The sequence below is a fragment of the Panthera tigris genome, chromosome B2 (genome assembly GCF_018350195.1).
Source record: "Panthera tigris isolate Pti1 chromosome B2, P.tigris_Pti1_mat1.1, whole genome shotgun sequence".
Lineage (NCBI taxonomy): Eukaryota > Metazoa > Chordata > Mammalia > Carnivora > Felidae > Panthera > Panthera tigris.
Genome location: NC_056664.1, coordinates 30,913,598 through 30,936,551, shown reverse-complemented (window position 1 = coordinate 30,936,551; position 22,954 = coordinate 30,913,598). Strand labels below are relative to the sequence as shown.

General features: G+C 53.6%; 2 protein-coding genes across 7 annotated transcripts in view; one reads left to right on the top strand and one right to left on the bottom strand.

Moving 5' to 3' along the window:
• Positions 1–18,936, bottom strand: part of LOC102962187 (butyrophilin-like protein 1) — a 56,827-nt gene extending 37,891 nt beyond the window's left edge. Inside the window, exons 1-5 of one of the 5 annotated variants that reach the window (XR_006217573.1) lie at positions 18,374–18,936; positions 13,886–14,078; positions 5,185–7,102; positions 2,705–3,156; positions 1,848–2,606 (exon numbers count right to left, since the gene is read on the bottom strand). The gene's annotated coding sequence lies outside the window, so the exon portion shown is untranslated. Of the gene's footprint in view, positions 1–1,847; positions 3,157–5,184; positions 7,103–13,885; positions 14,079–18,373 lie in introns of those variants that run through there. The other 4 variants (XR_006217572.1, XR_006217574.1, XM_042986047.1 and 1 more) reach the window with 4 other exon arrangements.
• Positions 96–22,438, top strand: NOTCH4 (notch receptor 4). 2 transcript variants are annotated; one of them, XM_042986046.1, is made up of 30 exons: positions 96–157; positions 957–1,038; positions 1,231–1,523; positions 3,039–3,386; positions 3,464–3,586; positions 3,705–3,941; positions 4,056–4,211; positions 4,522–4,716; positions 6,116–6,229; positions 7,464–7,577; positions 7,665–7,787; positions 8,539–8,698; positions 9,962–10,107; positions 10,389–10,541; positions 10,757–10,874; positions 11,092–11,179; positions 11,530–11,683; positions 12,483–12,667; positions 14,621–14,873; positions 15,102–15,214; positions 16,047–16,570; positions 17,129–17,512; positions 17,618–17,793; positions 18,332–18,551; positions 18,705–18,777; positions 18,881–19,019; positions 19,549–19,844; positions 20,074–20,221; positions 20,748–20,845; positions 21,198–22,438. In XM_042986046.1, the coding sequence occupies exons 1-30, from the start codon at positions 100–102 to the stop codon at positions 21,900–21,902; spliced, it is 5,976 nt and encodes a 1,991-aa protein (XP_042841980.1). In that variant the 5' UTR covers positions 96–99; the 3' UTR covers positions 21,903–22,438. The 2 variants fall into 2 exon arrangements, with proteins under 2 accessions (XP_042841980.1, XP_042841979.1); XM_042986045.1 differs by having other exon boundaries at positions 18,705–18,786.
• Positions 22,439–22,954: the final 516 nt, after the last annotated feature.

Below are 22,954 nucleotides of genomic sequence, written 5' to 3'. Positions count from 1 at the left end.
GGGCCGTGGGAGCAGAGGAGGTGGCTCCTGCCTCGGTGAGGGCTCTGAGGGTCCTTGCCTGAGGAGGCAGAGGATCTGGGTGTGGGGCGGTGCTCTGGAATGCAGCCCCCTTCACTGCTGCTGCTGCTGCTGTGTCACTCAGTCGTCAAGACCAGAGGTGAGGCATGGGGTAGGAGAGGTGAGGGGACCCATCTTCCTTAAGAGGGTGTTGATGGGTTGGGGGCGGAGGGCCAAGCCCCATGCTTTGAGAGGACACCGGGTGGAAGAGAATCTCACCACCATCACCCCCCAAATGCAGGGAGAGAAGACTCTGCTGCCGCAGCTGCACAAACCAAGGCTTTGGGGCCTGTGCCAGGGGCGGTGACTGTCTGGGGAATGGGTGGGAGGGTGCCCGCCTCAGGGAGAATCCAGTTGGCCTTAGTGCTGGGGGACAGCAGGCTCTTGCAATCACATTTAGGAGGTAAAGAGGGAAAAAGACTGGCCACCTGCTAGGGAAGGCGATGAGAAAAAAGCAGGAGATGGAGACATGGGAAGGTCAAGGGCTGACCAAGTCCCTTTCCCGGTCCAGCTGTCCCCACCCCCCGGATGGCTCAATGCTGGGCCCTTCCGGGAGGAAATCCCTTCAATGTCTCAGCCATTCACCTTCCAGGAGTCCCCTGGGCCCCCCTCCTGAGCCCTGTTGTCTCCATTCCAAGGGATGGAGCCTGAGGCTGGACTTGGAAGGCTGGATAATAAACAGGAAAGGGGGTGGGGATTAGGAGCTGAGAGGATCCCCAGGCCTGGGATGGGGGCGGGGCGATGCTAGGGCAAGAGCACCACTCGGGTAGGGATCAGGCAAGTGCAGAAGTGGTGGTGGCTGAGAGCACGTGTGGGGCTGCTGCAGGCAGCAAAGCACCCAGAGAAATCTGGGAGCACAGCGCTCCCCACTCCTATGCCTTCCTCATCTCCATCCCTAGTGCTTCGGTGTGGGGACTTCCCAGAACCCTGTGCCAACGGAGGCACCTGCCTGAGCCTATCTCAGGGACAAGGGAGCTGCCAGTGAGTGTCTCCTGGGACTGGGAGACCAGAAATGGGGAGGGAGAGCTGGGGAGGAGGAGGGACTGGGAAGGAAGGAGAAAGGGAGGAGGTAAAGGCACTAAAGGGAAACAAATGAAGGCAAAGGAAGGGAGGTGGGAGAGAAGGCAAAGAGGACCCAGTGACTTCAGTTTTCCACTCTCCTCCCCTGCTCAGGTGTGCCCCTGGCTTCCTGGGTGAGACATGCCAGTTTCCTGACCCCTGCCAGGATGGCCAGCTCTGCCAGAATGGGGGCAGCTGCCAAGCTCTGCTTCCCGCCCTCCCAGGCTCCCCCAGCCTTCCCTCTCCCTTGGCCCCCAGCTTCTCCTGCACCTGCCCCTCTGGCTTCACTGGCCAGAGGTGCCAGGCCCAACTCAAGGACCCCTGTTCTTCCTTCTGTTCCAAAATGGGCCGCTGCCATATCCAGGCCTCAGGCCGCCCACGATGTTCCTGTCTGCCTGGATGGACAGGTGAGCACTGCAGTGGTGGGGAGGAGAGGACAAGCAGGAACACTGGACTGGGAAGTGGGGTGGGAAAGATGGAACTGGAGTCTGCAAAACAACCAGCCCCTTTGAGGACAGAGGCTGTGAGAATCAACAAGCCCTCTTGCTGACCATTGACCCGAGACACATTCACCAGCATGGCTGTACCAATGGTCAAAACGTTGAAGTGTTTTCAAACCCGTTAGTAAATGGCTACTGCCATAGCCCCTTCAGTGCCCCAGCCTGGCCCCTCGACCCAGTAGCTAGAGTGTTAATGCCTAGCACAAGGCAGGGAGAGGGGAACCTCCTAGATCCTGCATAATGGGTTTCTGGCCTTTATTCTTCCAAGTAGGAGCCCATAACAGCACCTGGAAAGACTGTGGTGGTGGGAGGTGTAATGGGGGTGGAAGGGATCTGACCCAGAGAGAGAAACGGGTATCAAGGCAAGGAAGAGGGGTGCAACCCTGGGGCGAGGGTGTGGGACCCCTGGTGGGCAGGGTGTCCTAGCCTGGGGAAGCAGTCAGGCGTATGGGACAGAGGTGAGAGCCCCTGGAGAGGAAGGCTCCTCTGATCTACCAGGAGGGAGGGGACTGGACAGGGCAGTGAAGACCACACGGGGAGGAAAGTGATCTGTGAGGGGTGGACTAGAAGAGCAAGGCTTCTCAATCGTGGCAAGGCACAGCAATCACCTGGAAAGCCTGCAACATACTGGTGCCCACGTCCCAGAAAGGCTGCTTTAGTGGGTCTGGGGTGAGCCCAGGCATGGAGATATTTTGAGTGCCTGGGTAATTCTGAGGATTTGGGGGTGGGAGACCAGCCTCTCGTGGTGTGACAAGGAGGACTGTCAATGGCAACTTGCCAGGCCTTGTGCTTCAGAGCAGGGGCCCACGTGTCCAGTGCCAGCTCTGCCACCGATGAGACGCGCGCCCTTGCATCAGATAGTTAAGCTCTCTGCATCCTCAGTTGCCAGCTGATGTCCACACTTCATAACATTGTCGAGAGGAGGAAAGGGAGTGATGTTCAGGAGGTGGTCACTTAGCCCAGTGCCAGCCACCACCACCGCCGTTGCCACTGGGGGGAACAGATGAGACGTCTGTCTCCTTATCATTATCTGGAACACTGTACCCACCTAAAGATTGGGAAATCCAGACAAGAGAGGCCAGACACACCTGAGGGCACACAGCGGTGGTGGCACAGCAAGGTGCCAAGTCTGGAGGCCAGCTGCTTTTCTCCTCCCCACCAAGGAAAGGCCACCAAAGGAAGGACACTGTGTCTCAGGTCTGCTCAGCAGGGCCAGCCTGCAATACTCCCACCAACAATGACAGGTCCCATTTTCCAGAATGCCAAAACTGAGGCAAGGGGTGGTGGAGCAGGGCAAAAAGCGTATGGGAACAAAGAGAAGGAAACATGAAAATCAGACACAAATAATCCAGAGTGAGAGCTGGATTCTCCCAGCTGAGCGGTGGGGGGGGATTGAACAGCACCCTCTGTCCTCTGCCTCAGGTGAGCAGTGCCAGCTTCGGGACTTCTGCTCAGCCAATCCCTGCGTCAATGGAGGGGTGTGTCTGGCCACATACCCCCAGATCCAGTGCCGCTGCCCACCTGGCTTCGAGGGTCATGCCTGCGAACATGATATCAATGAGTGTTTCCTGGACCCAGGGCCCTGCCCCAAAGGCACTTCCTGCCATAACACCTTGGGATCTTTTTGGTGTCACTGCCCCACTGGGCAGGAGGGTCCACGCTGTGAGCTCCAGCCAGGACCCTGCCCCCCTACAGGCTGTCCCAATGGGGGCACCTGTCAGCTGGTTCCAGGGAGAGACTCCACCCTCCACCTCTGCCTCTGCCCCCAAGGTGCGTCCTCACATCTGCCACCCCTCTCTCTGGGCAGGGAGGTCCCCTTCCCTTTGCTAATCCCATGACCCTGTCAGGTTTCAGAGGCCCGAGCTGTGAGGTGAATCCAGATGACTGTGCTGGGCACCAGTGTCAGAACGGGGGCACTTGCCTGGATGGGCTGAGCACCTACACGTGCCTCTGCCCAGAGGCCTGGACAGGTGAGTCGTTTAAGCCAAGTCCATGGCACCCGTGGCCCATATGATCAGCCCCTAGCCTCCCCTCCTCACAGGGCTCCCAACTCCAGCCTTTGTCCCCTTCCCATCCCATCCCCCACAGGCTGGGATTGCTCCGAAGATGTGGATGAATGTGAGGCTCAGGGTCCCCCTCGCTGCCAAAATGGGGGTACCTGCCAGAACTCAGCTGGCAGCTTCCATTGTGTGTGTGTGAGCGGCTGGGGAGGCACAGGCTGTGAAGAGAACCTAGACGACTGTGTTGCTGCCACCTGTGCCCCGGGATCCACCTGCATTGATCGTGTGGGCTCCTTCTCCTGCCTTTGCCCACCTGGCCGCACAGGTGTGACAGAGGGCTCGGGGAGGTGGCCGTGGGGATGGCAAGTGACAGAAGCATAAGCGGGACAGCTGGGATCCTCAAGCGGCCCAAGAGCCTCATGCCCATCCTGCCCTCCAGGACTCCTGTGCCACATGGAGGACATGTGCCTGAGCCAGCCATGCCACGGGGAAGCCCAGTGCAGCACCAATCCCCTGACAGGCTCTCCACTCTGCCTGTGTCAGCCTGGCTACTCGGGGCCCACCTGCCACCAGGACCTGGACGAGTGTCAGATGGGTAAGGCACCCCCACATCAGATCCTCTCTGAGTCCCAAACAGCCTCTGCAAATTGTTTTTCAAATTAAAAATACAATCATCTCTTTTTTTCCCAATTTTGTCCAGATTTGGCAATTCTTCCCTACACGGTCTTCTCACCAGTGCTTAGCCCTCCGGGCTCCACTTAGTCCTTGTCTGTGTTAAAGACACCAGCCCTTTCTCCGATTTGTTCACTCTGCCACAAGCAGGCCCTCATGCCCTCCCTGGCCTTTCTGGCCCCCTTGCCCTTCTGCCCTGGGCCCCTGTGAACTTCTGACTCCTCTCCTCCTAGCCCAGCAAGGCCCCAGTCCCTGTGAACATGGCGGCTCTTGCCTCAACACCCCCGGCTCCTTTGACTGCCTCTGTCCCCCTGGCTACACGGGCTCCCGCTGCGAGGCTGATCACAATGAGTGCCTGTCCCAGCCCTGCCATCTAGGCAGCACCTGCCTGGACCTGCTTGCCACCTTCCACTGCCTCTGCCCACCAGGTACTAGATGGATGGGGCCCTGAGTAGAGGACACAGGGGACTAATCCTGAACCCACTAGGCATGACCCCTCCAGAACATAGATAGCCCCAGGCCAGTTGGGATCAGCTATCAAAGAATACCTCTTTCTCATCTCCCCACCCAAGATGAAAACTCTGGGAAACCCATGGCCTCTAGGAGAAGGGCAGCCACAGATGGTACTGAGGTTGTACACTGCTCAACTCTGGGGGTGAGAGGAAAGCATTCACTTCATAGTCATTGTAAAGTGCGCAGCCTGGTCCACTGTACACAGAGGCCCATCAAGGAAGAGCAGAACAACAGCAGCCTCGGCTCATGCCAACTCAGAATGTTCCTCCTAATCACAGAAACTCTCCCCTGTAGAGATTGAGTAAATCCTTAAAACCCCAAAGGGCCTGTATGCTTGAATTTGGTACAATAGAAAAAAAAAAGTGCCACAAGGCTGCACCTACCTCCAAGTTAGTTTTAAGGGAGACAAGTCTCCCCAAGGGTATAGTGACCAACCCGATATCAGTAAGCTGAATGAAACCAAAAAAGTAATGGCTTACTTTATGCCAAGTACCACCTGAACATCTTACATGCATTTTGTCATCTTGGCAATAACCCTCTAAGGTCAGTATTGTTACTGTGCCCATTTTACAAGAAACAGACACAGAGAGATTAAGTGAGTTGTCCAGCTAGTAAGTGGCATGGCCGGGATTCAAACCCAGGGCTTCAGTAGATTTAACCACTACACCAAACAGCCTTCCTAAACTGAGCAGCATCCAAGGAAAAAAGCTGAGAAAACCATGCAGTCATCCAAGGGACAAGGTCATAGATACCAAGGAACTTCAGAAGCAGAATCCCCAGGCAAGAAGTGAGAGGCAGCCGAGGTCTAGAGGCTGATCCAGCTTCAGTTCAGGGTGGGACTGCAGATACCAGGACAAGCCCAAAGATACAGGACAAATATGTGACCAACAAGCTACCCAAATGTCCTTCAAATACACCCCCTTGGGGACTCCTGGTCTCCCTGGCACAGAAGCCTGCTGGGGTAGAACAAGAGGCATGACTCACCTCCAAGCAGATGCCCATTTGTTTCATTTGACCTTGAGGACCTCCGGGCTCATTAGCCCGGCCCAGTGAGCCTGCCGTCTGGGCACAGAGAATGGCCCCCAAAGGTACTTCCTTGCTGCCCCCTCGGGTCCCAGCAGGTGCCCTGCTCCCTGAGCTTTCACATTTAAAGGGGGCAGAGCCACACATAGCAGAGCAGCAGGACCGCAGGCTCGTCGCCCCAACCTTCAGGCAGACAGCACCCTGGGAGGGTTCTAGAACCCTGGTCGTCCTGGGCAGAAGGGGTGAGCAGCCCGGGCAGGGCTCAGCCTGCACCACATCTCCATGTCCCAGGCTTAGAAGGGCAGCTCTGTGAGGTGGAGACAGACGAGTGTGCCTCTGCTCCTTGCCTGAACCAGGCTGACTGCCAGGACCTCCTCAACGGCTTCCTGTGTGTCTGCCTGCCTGGTGAGTACAGATTCCACTCCAGCCCTTCAGCCCAGCCCCCTGAACCACAGTGCAGGCCCGGCAATCCCAAACCTTTTGAAGTTCACCCTGGCTTGGCCAACGAGGCTCCCATTTCTCCCAACTCCTCTGCTCCCCCAACTCTCTTCTGTTACATCCCAAACCTTCCTTGCGTACTCATCCACCTTTATCTCTGTCCTGCCAAATTACCCAAATCGTCCTTTCTGGCCCTCCAGAGTCCGCTCGTGGGGATCCCAGGCTGGTCTTGGCACTGCTCACCCTGGATGCAGGGAAAACTGCCCCCGGCCTTCCTTCTCCACCATTATCGATCCCTCTGTTCCCTGATGTGATGATAACAGATGTTTCTTGAATATTTGCTCCAGGCCAGGCACTTGGCTGTGTACTTTTCAGGCATTACCTCATTTAATCCTTTCAATGACACCATAAGGTAGGTTCTATTATTCCCCTTTTACAGAAGAGGACACTGCAGCCTAGAGAGCTTGAGTAACTTGCCCAAAGTCACACAACTGGCAGGTGCTGAACATCATCCTCCTGTCACCTCCACCTGCCCCAGGTGTCTTCTCTGGGAAGCCCCCCAGGTTCACTTTTTCTGGTGAGGGGAGGGGCCACGACTTGCATTTATGCTTTTGATACATAGTATTTTCACCATTCACACACACAGCCAGTTATACCTTCTTTATATAAAGAATGAAGTTACTAAGACATGCTGTTATGTTCTGAAATTCAAATCACTATTTGAGAAGCCCCCAGATTGGTACCTTCATTATATAATGATACATGCAGATGAACCTCCAAACCAAGCCATTTGAAACAAGATTCTCTTCACTGCAATTCACAGCAATGTTATTTCTGTCTCTGTAAATAGAAGGTTAAATATCGGTATTAACTCCAAATTTCTTGTTTGAATCCATGAAATCATACCTGTACATCTCAGTCACAAATATTTGTAACAAACCCCTAATGAATCCAAAGTCAGGAAAGAAAGAAAAAGAAGGAAAGGAGAGGAGAGGAGAGGAGAGGAGAGGAGAGGAGAGGAGAGGAGAGGAGAGGAGAGGAGAGGAGAGGAGAGGAGGAGAGGAAGGGAAAAAGGAAAGGAAAGGAAAGGAAAGGAAAGGAAAGGAAAGGAAAGGAAAGGAAAGGAAAGGAAAGGAAAGGAAAGGAAAGGAAAGGAAAGATAACCTTTACCATCTCTCCCCACTTACTCCCTGCCCCTCAGGATTCACTGGCTCCCGGTGTGAGGAGGACATCGATGAGTGTGGAAGCTCTCCCTGTGCCAACGGTGGGCAGTGCCAGGACCAGCCTGGATCATTCCATTGCGAGTGTCCTCCAGGTAGACCAGTGCTCAAACACTGGAGGGAAGAGTGGGGGCCAAGTGCAGACTCCCCTGCAGGTCCCTGACCCTCCTGCTGTGCCATAGGCTTTGAAGGCCCTCACTGTCAGACCGAGGTGGATGAGTGTCTGAGTGGCCCATGCCCCACTGGAGCAAGCTGCCTGGATCTCCCAGGAGCCTTCTTTTGCCTCTGCCCCTCTGGCTTCACAGGTAAGCAGGGGAGGTGTTAGAAAGGACTGGCAGGATAGTTGAGTCCATTAGGGGTGGAGCAGAGGTCATTGCTGGATATTCAAGGGTTGGAATGTAAAAAGAGAATGAGAATGGAACCCCTTCAAATTATTCAATGCAAAACCTGCACAACCTGAGGCTGACAGCAGGTGTTATTTACAGGGCCCACACTGGGCCCAACATGAATGGTGTGATTAGGGTTCAGAAACAGGATGGGGTTCAAGAGGAAGCCATTCATTTGCTTATTTAGAATGTATTAAGTGCCTACTATGCACAGCCAGACACAGACACAAGTTGATAAGAGACCTGCTCTCCTCAAGTGGCTTTAAATCTAGTGCAGAGAGACCAAGAAGTCTCCTGTTGGTTATAGCCACAGGTGCTCTGAGAGAGGACTGCACAGGATTCTATAAGAGCACAAAGGACCAGCCAACCAGACTAGAGATGAGAAGGCTTCATGAGGAGGTAATGGCTGAGCTGAGTCTGGAAGAATGAGTAGGAGTTTGTCAAGACAGAATGATTACATGTTTTAGCTGCAGGTAACTGCATTGCAAAATGATGCCATGCAGGAGCCTGTGTGCCATTCTGAGGAAGTTAGACAGTATCCTGAGGCAACAGGGAGCCACTGAAGGACAGGTTCGTGGGGAGTGAGCAAGTCATATGTAAAAAGTGGCTTTGGCCCCATCAAGGACATAGAGGGACTCTGTTTTCCCTCTGACCCATCTCCCCACCCCAGGTCATCTCTGTGAGGTTCCCCTGTGTGCCCCCAACCTGTGCCAGCCCAAGCAAAAATGCCAAGATCAGGAAGACAAGGCCCACTGCCTCTGCCCTGATGGAAGCCCTGGCTGTGCCCCCGTTGAGGACAACTGCACCTGCCACCACGGACACTGCCAGAGGTAACCTTCCACTGTCCTCTGGGTCCTCCTCAGCTAGGCCAGGGAGAGACAACCGGTGAGGGGTGAGTCTGCAAGAAATGACCAATAGGGAAGAAGAAGGAAATGGCGAAGTTCTGAGGTCAAAGCCAAGGTGAGGGATCCACTAGTGAGTGCTATCCTGTGAGGGGAGAGTTCATAAATAACAGGAGAAACGGAGGGCTAGAGGGTCAGAACAGGAAGAAAAACATGAAATCCCAGGACCAATTAATCATACATTAGAGGGGTACCTGGGTGGTTCAGTCGGTTGAGCGTCCGACTTTGGCTCAGGTCATGATCTCACAGTTCATGAGTTCAAGCCCCGCGTCCAAGCTGTGCTGTGACAGCTCGGAGCCTGGAGCCTGCTTCAGATTCTGTGTCTCCCTCTCTCTCTCTGCCCTTCTCCCACTCTTACTCTGTCTCTCTCTCTCTCTCTCTCTCTCTCTCTCAAAAATAAAAAATTGAGAAATTTGAAAAAAAAATCATACATTAGACAAATATTGAACATCTACTATGGGTGTATCCTTTTCCAGGCACTGGAGGAATAGCACAGAACAAAAGAGACAAAGTGTCTGTTCTCATGGAGCTCTCATTCTAATGAGGAAAGACAGATAATAAACAAATTATAGAAGAAATGTATATACATATTCATACATATAGTCGGAGAAAACAAGCAGGAGGCAAGTATGGAAGGGGGAAAATGCTGAGAACAGAGCCACTGAAGAAGGGGACCAGACTCTCAGGGCCAAAAAAAAGAAGAGATCAGGGGGCTGGGTGGCTCAGTTGGTTCAAAGTCCAACTCTTGACCTCAGCTCGGGATGTGATCTCAGGGTGGTGAGTTCAGGTCCCACGTTGGGCTCCAGACTGGATTGGACTCCAGAATGGGCGTGAAGCCTACTTAAAAACAGAAGAGGTGCCTGGATGGCTCAGTCAGTTAAGCATCTGACTTCGGCTCAAGTTGTGATCTCGCGGCTGACAGCTCAGAGCCTGGAGCCTGCCTCAAATTCTGTGTCTTCCTCTCTCTCTGCCCCTCCCCCACTCACACCCTGTCTCTCTCTCTCTCTCTCTCTCTCTCTCTCTCTCTCTCTCTCAATCTCTCTCTCCTCAATCTCTCTCTCTCAAAAATAATAATCAAAAAGAAAAAAAAAAGAAATTTATAGGGGTCTAACCAATGATGGGGAGTGGGGAGGGGAGAAGAAAAAATCACCAGAAGAAGAAAAACACCCTTCTTTTTCTCGTTATGACCAGATCCTCATGTGTGTGTGATGTGGGATGGACAGGACCAGAATGCGAAGCAGAGCTAGGGGGCTGCATCTCCACGCCCTGTGCGCATGGGGGCACCTGCCACCCCCAGCCCTCGGGCTACAACTGTACCTGCCCCACAGGCTACACAGGTGAGGCCCTTCCCAAACCACAGACATTCTGGGCTGGCCACCTCTAATCAAGAGCAAGACCAGTAGAGGCATGTGTCCAAGGCCTCTGGGTCTTGGTCACCACCAAGGAGAACTGGGCATGTGCTGCAGGGACCACAGGCGATATGCAGGAGGTGGTAAGAAAAGAAAAGAGGTTGGATGGAAGACAAAAGGGATGGGGATGAGGAAAAGGAAGGGGAGATAAGTAGAGGAAGACAGAGAGAAGAGGATGCCCTTTCTCAGACCCCACTCATTTCCCTCAGGCCCCACCTGCAGCGAGGAGCTAACAGCTTGTCACTCAGGGCCCTGTCTCAACGGTGGCTCCTGTAGCCCCAGCCCTGGGGGCTATTCCTGCACCTGCCCTCGGAGCCACACTGGGCCCCGCTGCCAGACAAGCACTGACCACTGTGCCTCTGGTGAGTACCTACCATGTTCTGGGGCTGGGCCACAGGTGGATGGAGGAACTGGTCAGGGTGTGTTGGTGCCGTCTGATAAAAATCAACTGGCCACCACGAGCTGCAGTTTTGATGGGGGCAGCAGGGAGTGCGTGTATGTCCTGTGCGGGGTGTGACTAAGGTCACAGGCCAGGTATGGGTAAGGAACCCAACCCCTCACAGCCTCCTCTCTCCAGCCCCGTGCCTCAATGGGGGTACCTGTGTGAACAGGCCTGGCACCTCCTCCTGCCTCTGTGCTGCGGGCTTCCAAGGCCCACGCTGTGAGGGAAGGACCCGTCCTAGCTGTGCAGACAAGTGAGCAAAGACCCCTAGAGGAAGGGAAGGGGCCCCTCAGCCTTCCCACCCTTCTTGTCCATCTCCTCTGGGGCTCCAGGCTGCCTTGAATTCCACATCCCACATCCTTTCACTATGACTCCCTTTCTGGTTTCCTATCTCATCACCGCGTCACATACGCCCTCCCCTTTGGTTGCCGGGACTGCCTCCCACCATACCTTGTCTCTGTCCTGTCCAGCCCCTGTAGGAACAGGGCAACCTGCCAAGATGGCCCTCAGGGTCCCCACTGCCTCTGCCCCCCTGGCTACACAGGAGACAGCTGCCAGGTGAGGGGTGCTGAGCCAAGTGTGCTGAGGAGGGCGGTGGCTGAAGGGCTCTAGTGGGAGGGTCTCAGGGACTAGAAGAGCAGGGAGCTTGGGAAGGTAACCACATGAAAGTGGAATCTGGGAGTTGAGCTCTAGCTTGAGGTTTGCATGGAGTAGAAGTAATGAAAGGATTTCTGATCCCAGGAACTGTTCTGGGATGTGGAGGGGTGGGGGAGGGAGGCTATCACCTGGCCCCAGACCATTCAGGAGAGAGCTTGAGAGGTAAGGATTTTGAGCAGCTGGCAGAAGACCATCTCTGGGCCTGAACATATGACACTCAGTCTTGCCCCATGCTCTCTCCTAAACCTCAGACTCTGGTGGACATCTGTGCCCAGAAGCCCTGTCCACACAATTCCTACTGCCTCCAGACTGGGCCCTCCTTCCAGTGCCTGTGCCTCCAGGGATGGACCGGGCCTCTCTGCAACCTTCCGCTGTCCTCCTGCCAGAAGGCCGCTTTGAGCCAAGGTACTAACCCAAGGACCAACTGGGGAACAGATGAAGAGAGAAAGGGTGTCCCTCTACCCGATCCCTAAGGGCATCCACATACAACCTTTGACCAAAACAACCAACTAAGAGTCAAAGTAACACAGACCAACCACTACTGCTGATTCTATAGCTCAGCCCTCCTATCACCATGCTCAAAGCAACTCAAGCAACACCAACCAACCCAGACAACAAGACTCCAGTTTATCACAACCACTGAGACATAACTCCATGTGAAGCAACTCAACTCTGTCACTATCATCATAACTCAGCTAGAATGGATCACACTTAACCCAACTTCACTCAACTGCTGCTCCCAATCATTTTCATGTTATGCCAACCCCCTTGTGAAAGAATACCCCCCCTCATTCAAATGAGGTTTAATATGAGCAGAACTCAGGAAAGAGACTACTGTGGGGTTAGGGGTTGGGAATCACAGTGAGAAAACATCACAGGATGCCAATTCAGGGGACAGACTTAGGCACCTAAAGTTTCCACTGAGTTCTTTCTTCCTTGAGACTTTTAAGCCAAGAATACAATTGCTTATAATGCTCTAATAAGTTTAACAAGAGGTATCTCTCTCCATTCTGGCAGAACAGGCAGGAGGGAGATCTTGATGTCTTAATCTCTTCAGCACCAGAATTTATTGACTCCTCAGGCTCCAAGTGGCCTCCACCCACCCCAGGAATGTCAGTGATCCCCATGAGCCTCTCTGCTCTGTGTCTGGGACCCCTGAGAACCTAACTTAGCTTTGTCTATCCCTGTTTGCCTTTCTTCTCAGGCACAGAAGTTTCTTCCCTGTGCCAGAATGGAGGTGTCTGCATCGACAGTGGCTCCTCCTATTTCTGCCACTGCCCCCCTGGATTCCAAGGCAGCGTATGTCAGGACAGGGTGAACCCATGTGAGTCCAGGCCCTGCCAACATGGGGCCACGTGCATGGCCCAGCCCACTGGGTATCTCTGCCAGGTAAGCCGGTCTAGAGGAGAGCAGTAGGGGAGACAAGCGTGGGTGGATGTGGGAAAAGTAGTTGAGGGGGCGTGTAGTGATGTATTCATTTCCCTTTCCTTTACCCACATACCCAACCAACCAGCAAGTCATGCCATTTTGCCTCCTAAATCTTTCTCAGTTCTGTCCTTCCTCCTTCACCCTTTGTCCCACTGCCTCAGTCTAGGCCTTTGCTGCCTTCCACCCGGACACATGGAGCACCCTCCTATTGTCCCTGCCTCCCCACTTGTCCACCTATAGGCTCAACCTTTACTCCACTACCAGGGTGTTCTGTTGAAAACGTTAAGCTGACCTGTCACTCCCCTGCTTAAAACCCTTCAGTGGCTGCCCACCTCTTTTTAAAAAAAAAAATTTTTTTTAATGTTTATTTATTTTTGACAGAGAGAGACAGAGCATGAGCGGGGGAGGGGCAGAGAGCGAGGGAGACACAGAATCCAAAGCAGGCTCCAGGCTCTGAGCTGTCAGCACAGAGCCTGACACGGGGCTAGAACTCACAGACCGCGAGATCATGACCTGACCCTAAGTCAGACGCCCAAATGACTGAGCCACCCAGGCACCCCATTGTGGCTCTCTGATAGTGAAATCTAAGGCCAGCGTGACCCAGCCTTGCCTGCCTCTTAGGTCTCATGTCCCCACATCCCCGCCCTCCTACTCTCTGCTCTAGCTGCTGTTGGCTTCCCTACACACCCCTTATACTGGCTCTCCAGTGTCCTTCCCCACCCACTTCCACTGGACAGTGCTCAAGAGGTGCCTTCCTCAGGGAAATGTCCCTAACTTCTCTCCAGACTGGGTTTGGGCCTCTCCCTCGTGGTTCAGGTCACTCAGCAGAAGAGGCAAAGCTGGGATTCAAGTCCAAGCAGCCTGATGCCTGTACTCAGAAGGCTGACTTTGGATAAAAGGTGTGATGCAAATCCCCCAACCACCCTCTTTAACTTTTTAATTTTATTCTTTAACTTTTTATTATGACCATTTTCAAACATACACAAAAGCAGTGTACTAATTAGTAGCAAACACCCCTTCACTCAACACTCAGCTTTACCTCCCCTTTCCTGAGACTCCTTCCCTCTGATATCTCCAAGATACCCCGTCACCTGCTTCTCCCAGCCCTCCAGCCACTCCTCACACTCTCTGTAATTCCCTTTTGCTCCACCTTTCTGAAGCCTGGTACTGCATTCTTACATGCTCTCCTTCCTCTTGCAAGAACTCAGCACATGGTACAGACCTCATCGATGACCTTCTCCCACTAGCAGAAAGGTAAACAATTGGAAAATGGCTAAGGGTACTGGTTATGAAGTCACAGACTTGCACTGAATCCCAGCTCTGCCACCTGCTAGCCGAGTCATGCAGTCTTTCCAGGAATCATTTGCCTTTTCTGCAAAGTGAGAATCAAATGAGATAATTCACATACAAGTTTGTTGGGAGGGTTTTATGAACTTATGTATAGAAATCACGCAATAAATGCTAGCTGTCTCTCTGGTTTACTGAGAACGTCATGGAAGCAGGGATGAGTTCTAATTTTCTTCATGTTCCTAGTGCCTACAATAGTGCCTGGCACGAAGTAGGCATTCAATAAACACTTACAAATTAATTACGAAAGCATGACAGAGCCTGGGGGTGAGGCGTGTGATTGGGGGAGGGAGGTCTTACCAAACACAGAACTATGTTTAATAGCATTGTATCATAAGATGGTTTGGGACTGCTGGAGCGGTTAAATTGCCCACTATTGAACAAGGGTATAGCATGGAGTTGAGATACAAGGGTGAAGCTACGCAGGGCTGTGATGGATGATCAGTTGAGTGATACTCTGAACTGGAAGGTAGGGAAGGGATTGGGCAGACTGTCTTGAGCTGGCTCCCCTGTACTGTTGAGATGGGCTGGATTATTGGTTCCCTGTCTGACCCTCTTTGCCCGCAGTGTGCCCCAGGCTACAATGGACAGAACTGCTCAAAGGAATCCAATGCTTGTCAATCCCAGCCCTGTCACAACCATGGGACCTGCACCCCCAAACCTGGAGGCTTCTACTGCACCTGCCCTCCAGGTTTTGTGGGGCTGCGCTGTGAAGGGGACGTAGATGAGTGTCTGGACCAGCCCTGCCACCCCCCAGGCACTGCAGCCTGCCACTCTCTGGCCAATGCCTTCTACTGCCAATGTCTGCCTGGCTACACAGGTGAGGCCTGGAAGGGTGTGTGTAGGCATGTCTGTGGCACAGCTGAGTTGACAACCCCCACTCACAAGGCAGCCTAGTCATCATGTCCATCCCCCTGCCTCCCCACCCCAGGAAATATGCCCCAGGATCCCTTCCTGTGCAGGTAGTACTGGGTCAATTCCCAGTAATGAGCTAGGAAGGGGGCAATGACTGAAGTAGTGTATGACATCTAACCCCACCCCACCACAGGCCAGTGGTGTGAAGTGGAGACAGACCCTTGCCAGAGCCAGCCCTGCTCCAACGGAGGGTCTTGTGAGACAACAGCAGGACCACCCCTGGGTTTCACCTGCCACTGCCTCCAGGTAAGTAACCACAAACCAGTCTTCTCTGTTTCCCCCAACACTGGTACCAGGTGAGAATGCCTGAGTGGGATCCTAGAGGGGAATCTAGGGAGCACTGGAGTGGGAATTATTGATTAGAACCAGCCCATGTTAATGGCGATGAGTGGCTCTCAGAAGCAGTTCAAGGGGGCAGGCAGGATCAGGTGTTAGCATGAATGGATTTTCAGAAATCATTGGCACTGCCTAAGGTAAGGCCCCAGAGTCAAGCTGGGCGACCTTGAGTAAGTTCTTTTACGTGTGTGTGTGTGTGTGTGTGTGTGCGCGCGCGCGTGGACCTCAGATGCATGAAATCAGGTTAATCATAAGCCTTTGTTCATGATACACTATCATCATTGGTTTGTGCATGGCCTTCTTTTTATTATTCTTACAACATAATACCCAGGAACCTAACCTAAGAATTACAACAGTAACGATGACTCACATGTACTTATGTCTTCCTCTATCCTCTTCCCCTTCCAGAGAAAGAGAGTTTATCACCCTATGTCCAAGGATTAAGATAATATTCATTTAATACCACTCTATTAAGTGTTTAGTCTTCCAGGTTGTTGCACACAGCGGTGGTTCGTCCGTTTTCACTGTGTAATATGTCATTATGTGAAAAAACCATGGACCATGGTTTCAACATCTATAAAATGATTTGATATAAACTTGATGTTCTCTGAGGCCCCTTCCAGATATGAGATTCTAGGACCATCTGAGTTATCTTAACCCGAGAGTTTGCTTGGGGGGGGGGGGGCGGAGAGTGGGAAGAATAATACAAGGGCTTTCCCCAACATCTCTCTCCTCTCCACAGGGTTTTGAGGGCCCCACCTGCAACCACAAAGCCCCCTCCTGTGGCCACCACCACTGCCACCACGGTGGCCTGTGTCTGCCCTCCCCCAAGCCTGGCTTCCCACCCCGCTGTGCCTGCCTCAATGGCTACGGGGGCCCTGACTGCCTGACCCCACCTGCTCCTCATGGCTGTGGCCCTCCTTCTCCATGCCTACACAATGGCAGTTGCTCAGAGATCCCTGGGCTGGGGTCCCCAGCCTTCCGATGCTCCTGCCCTCCCAGCTCTCCAGGGCCCCGGTGTCAGAGGCCTGGAGCAAAGGGATGTGAGGGCAGAGGTGGAGATGGGGCCTGTGATGCTGGCTGCAGTGGCCCTGGAGGAAATTGGGATGGGGGAGACTGCTCCCTGGGGGTCCCGGACCCCTGGAAGGGCTGCCCTTCCCACTCCCGGTGTTGGCTTCTCTTCCGGGATGGGCAGTGCCACCCACAGTGTGACTCTGCAGAGTGTCTGTTTGATGGCTACGACTGTGAGACTCCTCCAGCCTGCACGTGAGCCTAAAACCCTGACTTCAGGTTGGGGGTGGGGAGGCCTCTAAGTTACAGTGTGACCACAGCCTCAGGCTCCAGGCAGTTGCCACCCTTGATAACCATTGCCAAGTAGGGGTGGAAGACACTAGGCTCCAGCCCAGGGGAATAGGGCAGCATCAATATTTAACATGGGGACCAGGAAGGAGGGCACTGCCTCTGTCTGGGCTCCTAAGAGTTGTGAGAGCTCTGGCCTCAAGCCTCTCTAAGACCTGTTGCCATGGAGTGTCTCCCCTAACAACCAGCACTCCTGAGGGAAATGGTCTTTGGACTCTCCTTCAGGGAGACAGGAGAGCTTGGGAGGGTAGGGAGAAGGGACAGTCTTAGGAAACAAGGGTGTCATAGACATTAGAGTGTCTCAACTACCTACCACCCAGGGCCTGACTAAGCCCATTGCTCTGGAGCTGTACCCACTTAGCAACCTGTGCCCTAGAGGCAGTGGAATATCAGGCATCTCTCTGGAACGAAGAAGGGGGTCAAGTTTCTTTGGGGATCCTGAGTCCCTCTCTCCTCACCCCACAGTCCAGCCTATGACCAGTACTGCCGTGATCACTTCCACAATGAGCACTGCGAGAAAGGCTGCAACACTGCAGAATGTGGCTGGGATGGGGGTGACTGCAGGCCCAAAGATGGAGATTCGGAATGGGGGCCCTCCCTGGCCCTGCTGGTGGTGCTGAGCCCCCCAGCCCTGGACCAGCAGCTGCTTGCCCTGGCCCGGGTGCTATCCCTGACTCTGAGAGTGGGGCTCTGGGTAAGGAAGGACAGTGATGGCAAGGATATGGTGTACCCCTATCCTGGGACCCAGGCCGAAGAGGAGCTAGGAGGAACCCTGGATCCCTCTCATCAGGAGAGAGCAGCCCCTCAAACACAGCCTGGAGGCAAGGAGACAGACTCTCTCAGCACTGGGTAAGAAGGCCGGGCAGGAGGATGGGGCAGACACTAGTTTTTTAATGGGTGGAGGGAAGGGAGCCAGCAAGCAACACACAGGACTCTAAGGCGCCTCCCCCACAGGTTTGTGGTAGTGATGGGTGTGGATTTGTCCCGCTGTGGCCCTGACCACCCTGCATCCCGCTGTCCCTGGGACCCTGGGCTCCTGCTCCGCTTCCTTGCTGCAATGGCTGCAGTGGGGGCCCTGGAGCACCTACTGCCAGGACCGCTGCTGGCTGCCCATCCTCGTGCTGGCACTGGTAGGTGACCCCCTGTCATTTCCGCTGACTTTGCTCCCAGACCCCCTTTCATGCCAGCAACGAGCAATGGAGGCCAAATGACATGGGATTGCAGGGACCCCAAATGTTCTGTGTGGAGACTTTACCCTCGTGAACCTCTCATTCTCTAATTGGCTCTCCTCATGACCCATTTGCTCTCCAGTCTCCTCCCTTATTTCCCGAAGTACTTTATCCTAACCTTTACCATAGACTTCCCACAAACCTTGGGTTCTGGTCTATCCTGTCTACTAAGTCCAATCATCCCTCTGCCAAACAGCTCACAGTACATGAAAGAACTCCTATAGCACTTATGAGGTGCCAGACCTTGCTCTAAGCGCTTTATAACATTAACTCATTTAATCCTTCCAACAATGCCACGAGGCAGGTACAATTATTGTTCCCACTTTACAGATGGGGAAACTGAAACAAAAAGAAGTTACTGCACTTGCCCGAAGGTCTCACAGTAGTACTCAGCCTCACCAGAAATGGTCTCTTTTTGTGACTGTGTCTCTCCCACCAGCACCACCAACCAACCAGCTTCCCTGGCCTGTGCTGTGCTCACCAGTGGCTGGGGTGCTCCTCCTGGCCCTTGGGGCTCTTCTCGTCCTTCAGCTCATCCGGCGGCGGCGCCGTGAGCATGGGGCCCTCTGGCTGCCCCCTGGGTTCATTCGAAGGCCTCGAACTCAGCCCACTCCCCGCAGACGCCGGCCTCCCCTGGGTGAAGATAGCATTGGCCTCAAGTAAGAGTGAGGATGAACCCAGGCTCTGGGAAAGACTCTTTCTTGTGGAGATTGATGATCAGAAGTTGATGACAGAGGAAGGGGAGGGGGGAAAGAAGGCTGCTGGAAATCCTGGGGACCCTGAAGGTCCCCTACCCACACACCCCCTTCCAGGGCACTGAAGCCAGAGGCAGAAGTTGATGAGGATGGAGTTGTGATGTGCTCAGGCACCAAAGAAGGCGAAGAGGTGGGCCAGGTGAAACCACAGGGACAGAAATGGTCCTGAGGTGATGGTGGAGTTAAAGGGGCAAGTCAACTTTCCTTCACTGATCCTTGCTCTGATCCCCAAGGCTGAGGAAGTGGCCTCACCCTCCAAGTGCCAGCTCTGTCCTCTGAGGGGTGACTGTCAGGAGCTTCCCCAGGCAGCCATGCTGACTCCTCCCCAGGAATCTGAGATGGATGTCCCTGACGTGGATACCCGCGGACCTGGTATGTAAGACAACCCAGATCAAGAAAAGGAAAACTCCCTTGGACTCTTCTAGAATCAGAAAGCCTTTTGATATTCGAACTGAAAAAAACTAACCTTAGAGTTAGTGCCTTAGAATTGTGGTTCTCAAAGTGTGGTCCCCAGACAGAAGAATCAGTTTCACCAGGGAAATTGTTAGAAATACAAATTCTCAGGCTCCACTCCAGAGCTATTGACTCAGAAATTCAAGATATTGGGAAATCTGTGTTTTAACCAGCCCTCCAGGTAAGTCTGATCCAGACTCAAGTTTGAGAACCACTGCCCTAGAATGTTAAAGAATTATGCCTACTTGCTCCTTTTACAGATGAGGAAACTGAAGCACAGAGAAAAGTAGAAAAGTCATTTGACTAAAGCCACATAAAATCAAGAGCCAGAGCTGGGCTTCCTGACACTTGAGGCTATGATTCTCCATTAACCTCCAAGTTCTCCTCCTACCCCAGTTATGTCCTTTTGATTGACTTGTCTCCCATCCCTCATGTCTCTCACCCACAGATGGGGTGACAGCCCTGATGTCAGCAGTTTGCTGTGGGGGAGTGGAGTCCAGGACCTTCCAGGGGTCATGGTTGGGAAGCCCTGAACCCTGGGAACCTCTGTTGGGTGGAGGGGCCTGTCCCCAGGCTCACACTGTGGGTACTGGGGAGACACCCCTGCACCTGGCTGCCCGATTCTCCCGGCCAACTGCTGCCCGCCGTCTCCTTGAGGCTGGAGCCAACCCCAACCAGCCAGACAGAGCAGGGCGCACCCCACTTCACACCGCTGTGGCTGCTGACGCTCGGGAGGTTTGCCAGGTCAGTGCACACTGGGATCGCTAAAGGGAACAGGGGGCAAACTCATAAGTAAACCTGGGCAAAAGCATCCCCTAGGGTTTGGCAGAGAGGAAGGTGATATGAGATTGGGGATCTGAAAGGAAAAACAACAGATAACTGAATATGGGTTTGGGGGTGGTTAAGAGTGTGAGGGACCTGAGCTAGCAGTCCAGAACATACCAGGGATCACTGCCCCCCTTTGACCCCCCAGCTCCTGCTCCGCAGCAGACAGACTGCAGTGGATGCACGGACAGAGGACGGGACCACAGCCCTGATGCTGGCCGCTAGGCTGGCGGTGGAGGACCTGGTTGAAGAACTGATTGCAGCCCAAGCAGATGTGGGGGCCAGAGATAAATGGGGTATGAATCCGGAGAGGTTGGAGTTGTGCTATGGAGAAATTGCACAGATGGGGTGTGAGTAAGAGGCAAAAAAAAAAAAAAAAAAAAAGGAAGCAGCTGAAGGACCAACTGGAGGCTGGGGTATTCCATCCCACCTAGCTGTCAGGGTGGTAAACCTGCGGTGTGGTGACAGTATAAAACGTTGTCTTCCCCTTTCATCCTGAACAACATACACACACAGCCCTAGTCCACTGGAAAATAGGCTGGGGAAGAAGTGTCTGTGAGAAGGGGGAAGGGTCTCGTGGGGGGAGGTCTCCCGGTCCCACCGTGCCCAGAACAATGCCCCATTGTCCCTCCCGCGCGCCGGTGACGTTACTAGAAGCAAGGCTTCCGGCCAACCGGCGGTCACCCAGGCAACACTTCCGCCTTTGAAGTAACCCAGCCAGCCCGAATAAGTCCTTCCCTCTAAACCAGAATCCGTGGGAAACAGGAACCCAGGCGTCTGGTCCCCAGCCTCTGGGTAACAACCTCCCATGTCGTCCCCTAGGAAAAACCGCGCTGCACTGGGCCGCCGCCGTGAACAACGCCCGGGCCGCCCGCTCCCTTCTCCAGGCCGGAGCCGATAAAGATGCCCAGGACGGCAGGGTTAGACCGAGAGTGGGCTCCCTACAAAAAAAAAAAGAAAAAGAAAAGAAAAGAAAGAAAAAGGAAGAGACAGGAAAGAGAGAAAGAAAGAAAGAAAGAAAGAAAGAAAGAAAGAAAGAAAGAAAGAAAGAAAGAAAGAAAGAAAGAAAGAAAGAAAGAAAGAAAAAGAAACAAAGAAATTAAGAAAGAAAGAGAAAAAAAGAAAACGAGCGTGGGAGAGGCAGAAAGAGCGGGAATGCCACGCAACCTGAATGGGGAGGGGCCAGTCGTCAAGAGAGTGGAGTCCGGAAGGGCCAGCCCTGTGGGCGTGGCCCTCCCTGATCTCGCCCTCTGGCTGTTTCTTCCGGTACAGGAGCAGACGCCGCTGTTCCTGGCGGCCCGAGAAGGGGCGGTGGAAGTAGCTCAACTGCTGCTGGGATTAGGAGCGGCCCGAGGACTGCGGGACCACGCCGGGTTAGCGCCCGGAGACATCGCTCGCCAGCGTAACCACTGGGATCTGCTGACGCTACTGGAGGGGGCGGGGTCACTGGAAGCGCGTCACAAAGCCACGCCCGGCCGCGGGGCGGGAGCCTTCCCGCGCTCGCGTACCGCGTCGGGAAGCTTGCCCCCGCGTCGGGGCGGGGCTCTGTCGCGCAACCGGACGCTGTCAGCTGGGGCTGGTCCGCGTGGGGGCGGAGCATGTCCGCAAACCCAGACTTTGTCATTAGAATGGGCTGCGCGTGGGGGTGGAGCCTATTCGCATTGCCGGAGCCCATCGAAAGGAGCAGGAGGCGGCCTGTCCCCCGGAGGCCGTAGGTTTTCTCCAGGCATGCGCGGGCCTCGGCCCAACCCTGCTGTAGTGCCAGGAAGATCCGGGGCCGCTTCCGGGGGCGGGGGTGGGGCCTCAGCCGACGATTGGCCCTGCGATTGGGTGACCCTGAGAGCCTGCGGCTCCAACACTCCAATCCCGCCTCCTTGCCTTACGCCGTCCCCGGAGCGGGGATCCCCTCAAGTCGCCTGGGATTCTCCAACCCACCAAGTAACACCTTTAAACGCGGGAGGCGAGGGTCAAAAATAGGACGCTACATGACAGGGATTCTAAAAATGAGCACCCATTATAGGACAGCCTGGAAACACTCCAGATTTTAAGATCCTGGATCCCCAAAAGTGAGGAGTCAAGAGTATTGTGTCCCTCCCAAAATGACTATGCCCTCTCCTCCTCATCTTACACGTGGAGAAGCTGCAGCCCTGAATGAAGAGGGCCCAGCCCTTCTCCCAGAAAATAAGGGTGAGGAGCTACAGAAGGGTGGAGTGGAACTAATTACTACAAACGTAAAGGATGTAAGTTCTTTCCTGTATACGGTATCCAAAGGAAACCTCTGTCATCCACAAATAGCTGACAAATATTTACAGAGTACCTACTATGTGCCAGGCACTGTGTAGGTGCTGAAGTGTGTGAGCCAAGGGCCACTCCAGCTGATGACTCCTTGCACTTTACCCACTTCCCTCCTCAACAAACCATCCCAGGGACGAAGCGTCATTCTTCTCGCCACCACTATCTATTTAAGAACCTCAAATCTGTCATCCCATAATAAAGCTTATTTGAAGTGTTAACCTTTTTTTGGAAGAGTTGAGTGGAATGGGAAAAAATTCCACTCATGGGAATGGCTGCAAAGAGTCTTCAGAATTTTGTGCTCTAAGAACAAAGGCATCCCTTTAGGGGCCACCTGGGTGGTTCAGTTGATTAAGCGTCTGACTCGATCTCAGGGTCATGAGTTCAGAGCCCTGCGCTGGGTGTGAAGCCTACGTAGGAAAAAAAAAAAAAAAGTCCTCTTTGGATGGAGGCTTTGAGTACAGTTCAAGAGCGAGAATAAGTAGATTTCCGGGATACTATTGTTATTTTAGAGTATCACCTGAAAGTAAGAGTCTCTAGTAGCCCAGGGAGAAACCACACATAACTATGTATAAAGGGCATTTAGTTATGAGCACTTAGGAGATTCCTAAGGCCTCAAGTTAAGGCAGATGGAGAGAGCATCTCAAACATACACCTTTCAGAAACATGGTTACACCTCTTTAATGGTGATGGGCCTGAGACATGGAGGCATGAGGCATTTTGAAAGCTAATAGTAA

Excerpts from the sequence above, each read along its gene's own strand:
- NOTCH4 (XM_042986045.1), top strand. The coding sequence starts at position 100 with ATGCAGCCCCCTTCACTGCTGCTGCTGCTGCTGTGTCACTCAGTCGTC. Across the intron at positions 3,942-4,055 it reads TTGCCCACCTGGCCGCACAG|GACTCCTGTGCCACATGGAG; the intron begins GTGTGACAGAGG and ends CCTGCCCTCCAG. Across the intron at positions 18,552-18,704 it reads GAAGATAGCATTGGCCTCAA|GGCACTGAAGCCAGAGGCAG; the intron begins GTAAGAGTGAGG and ends ACCCCCTTCCAG.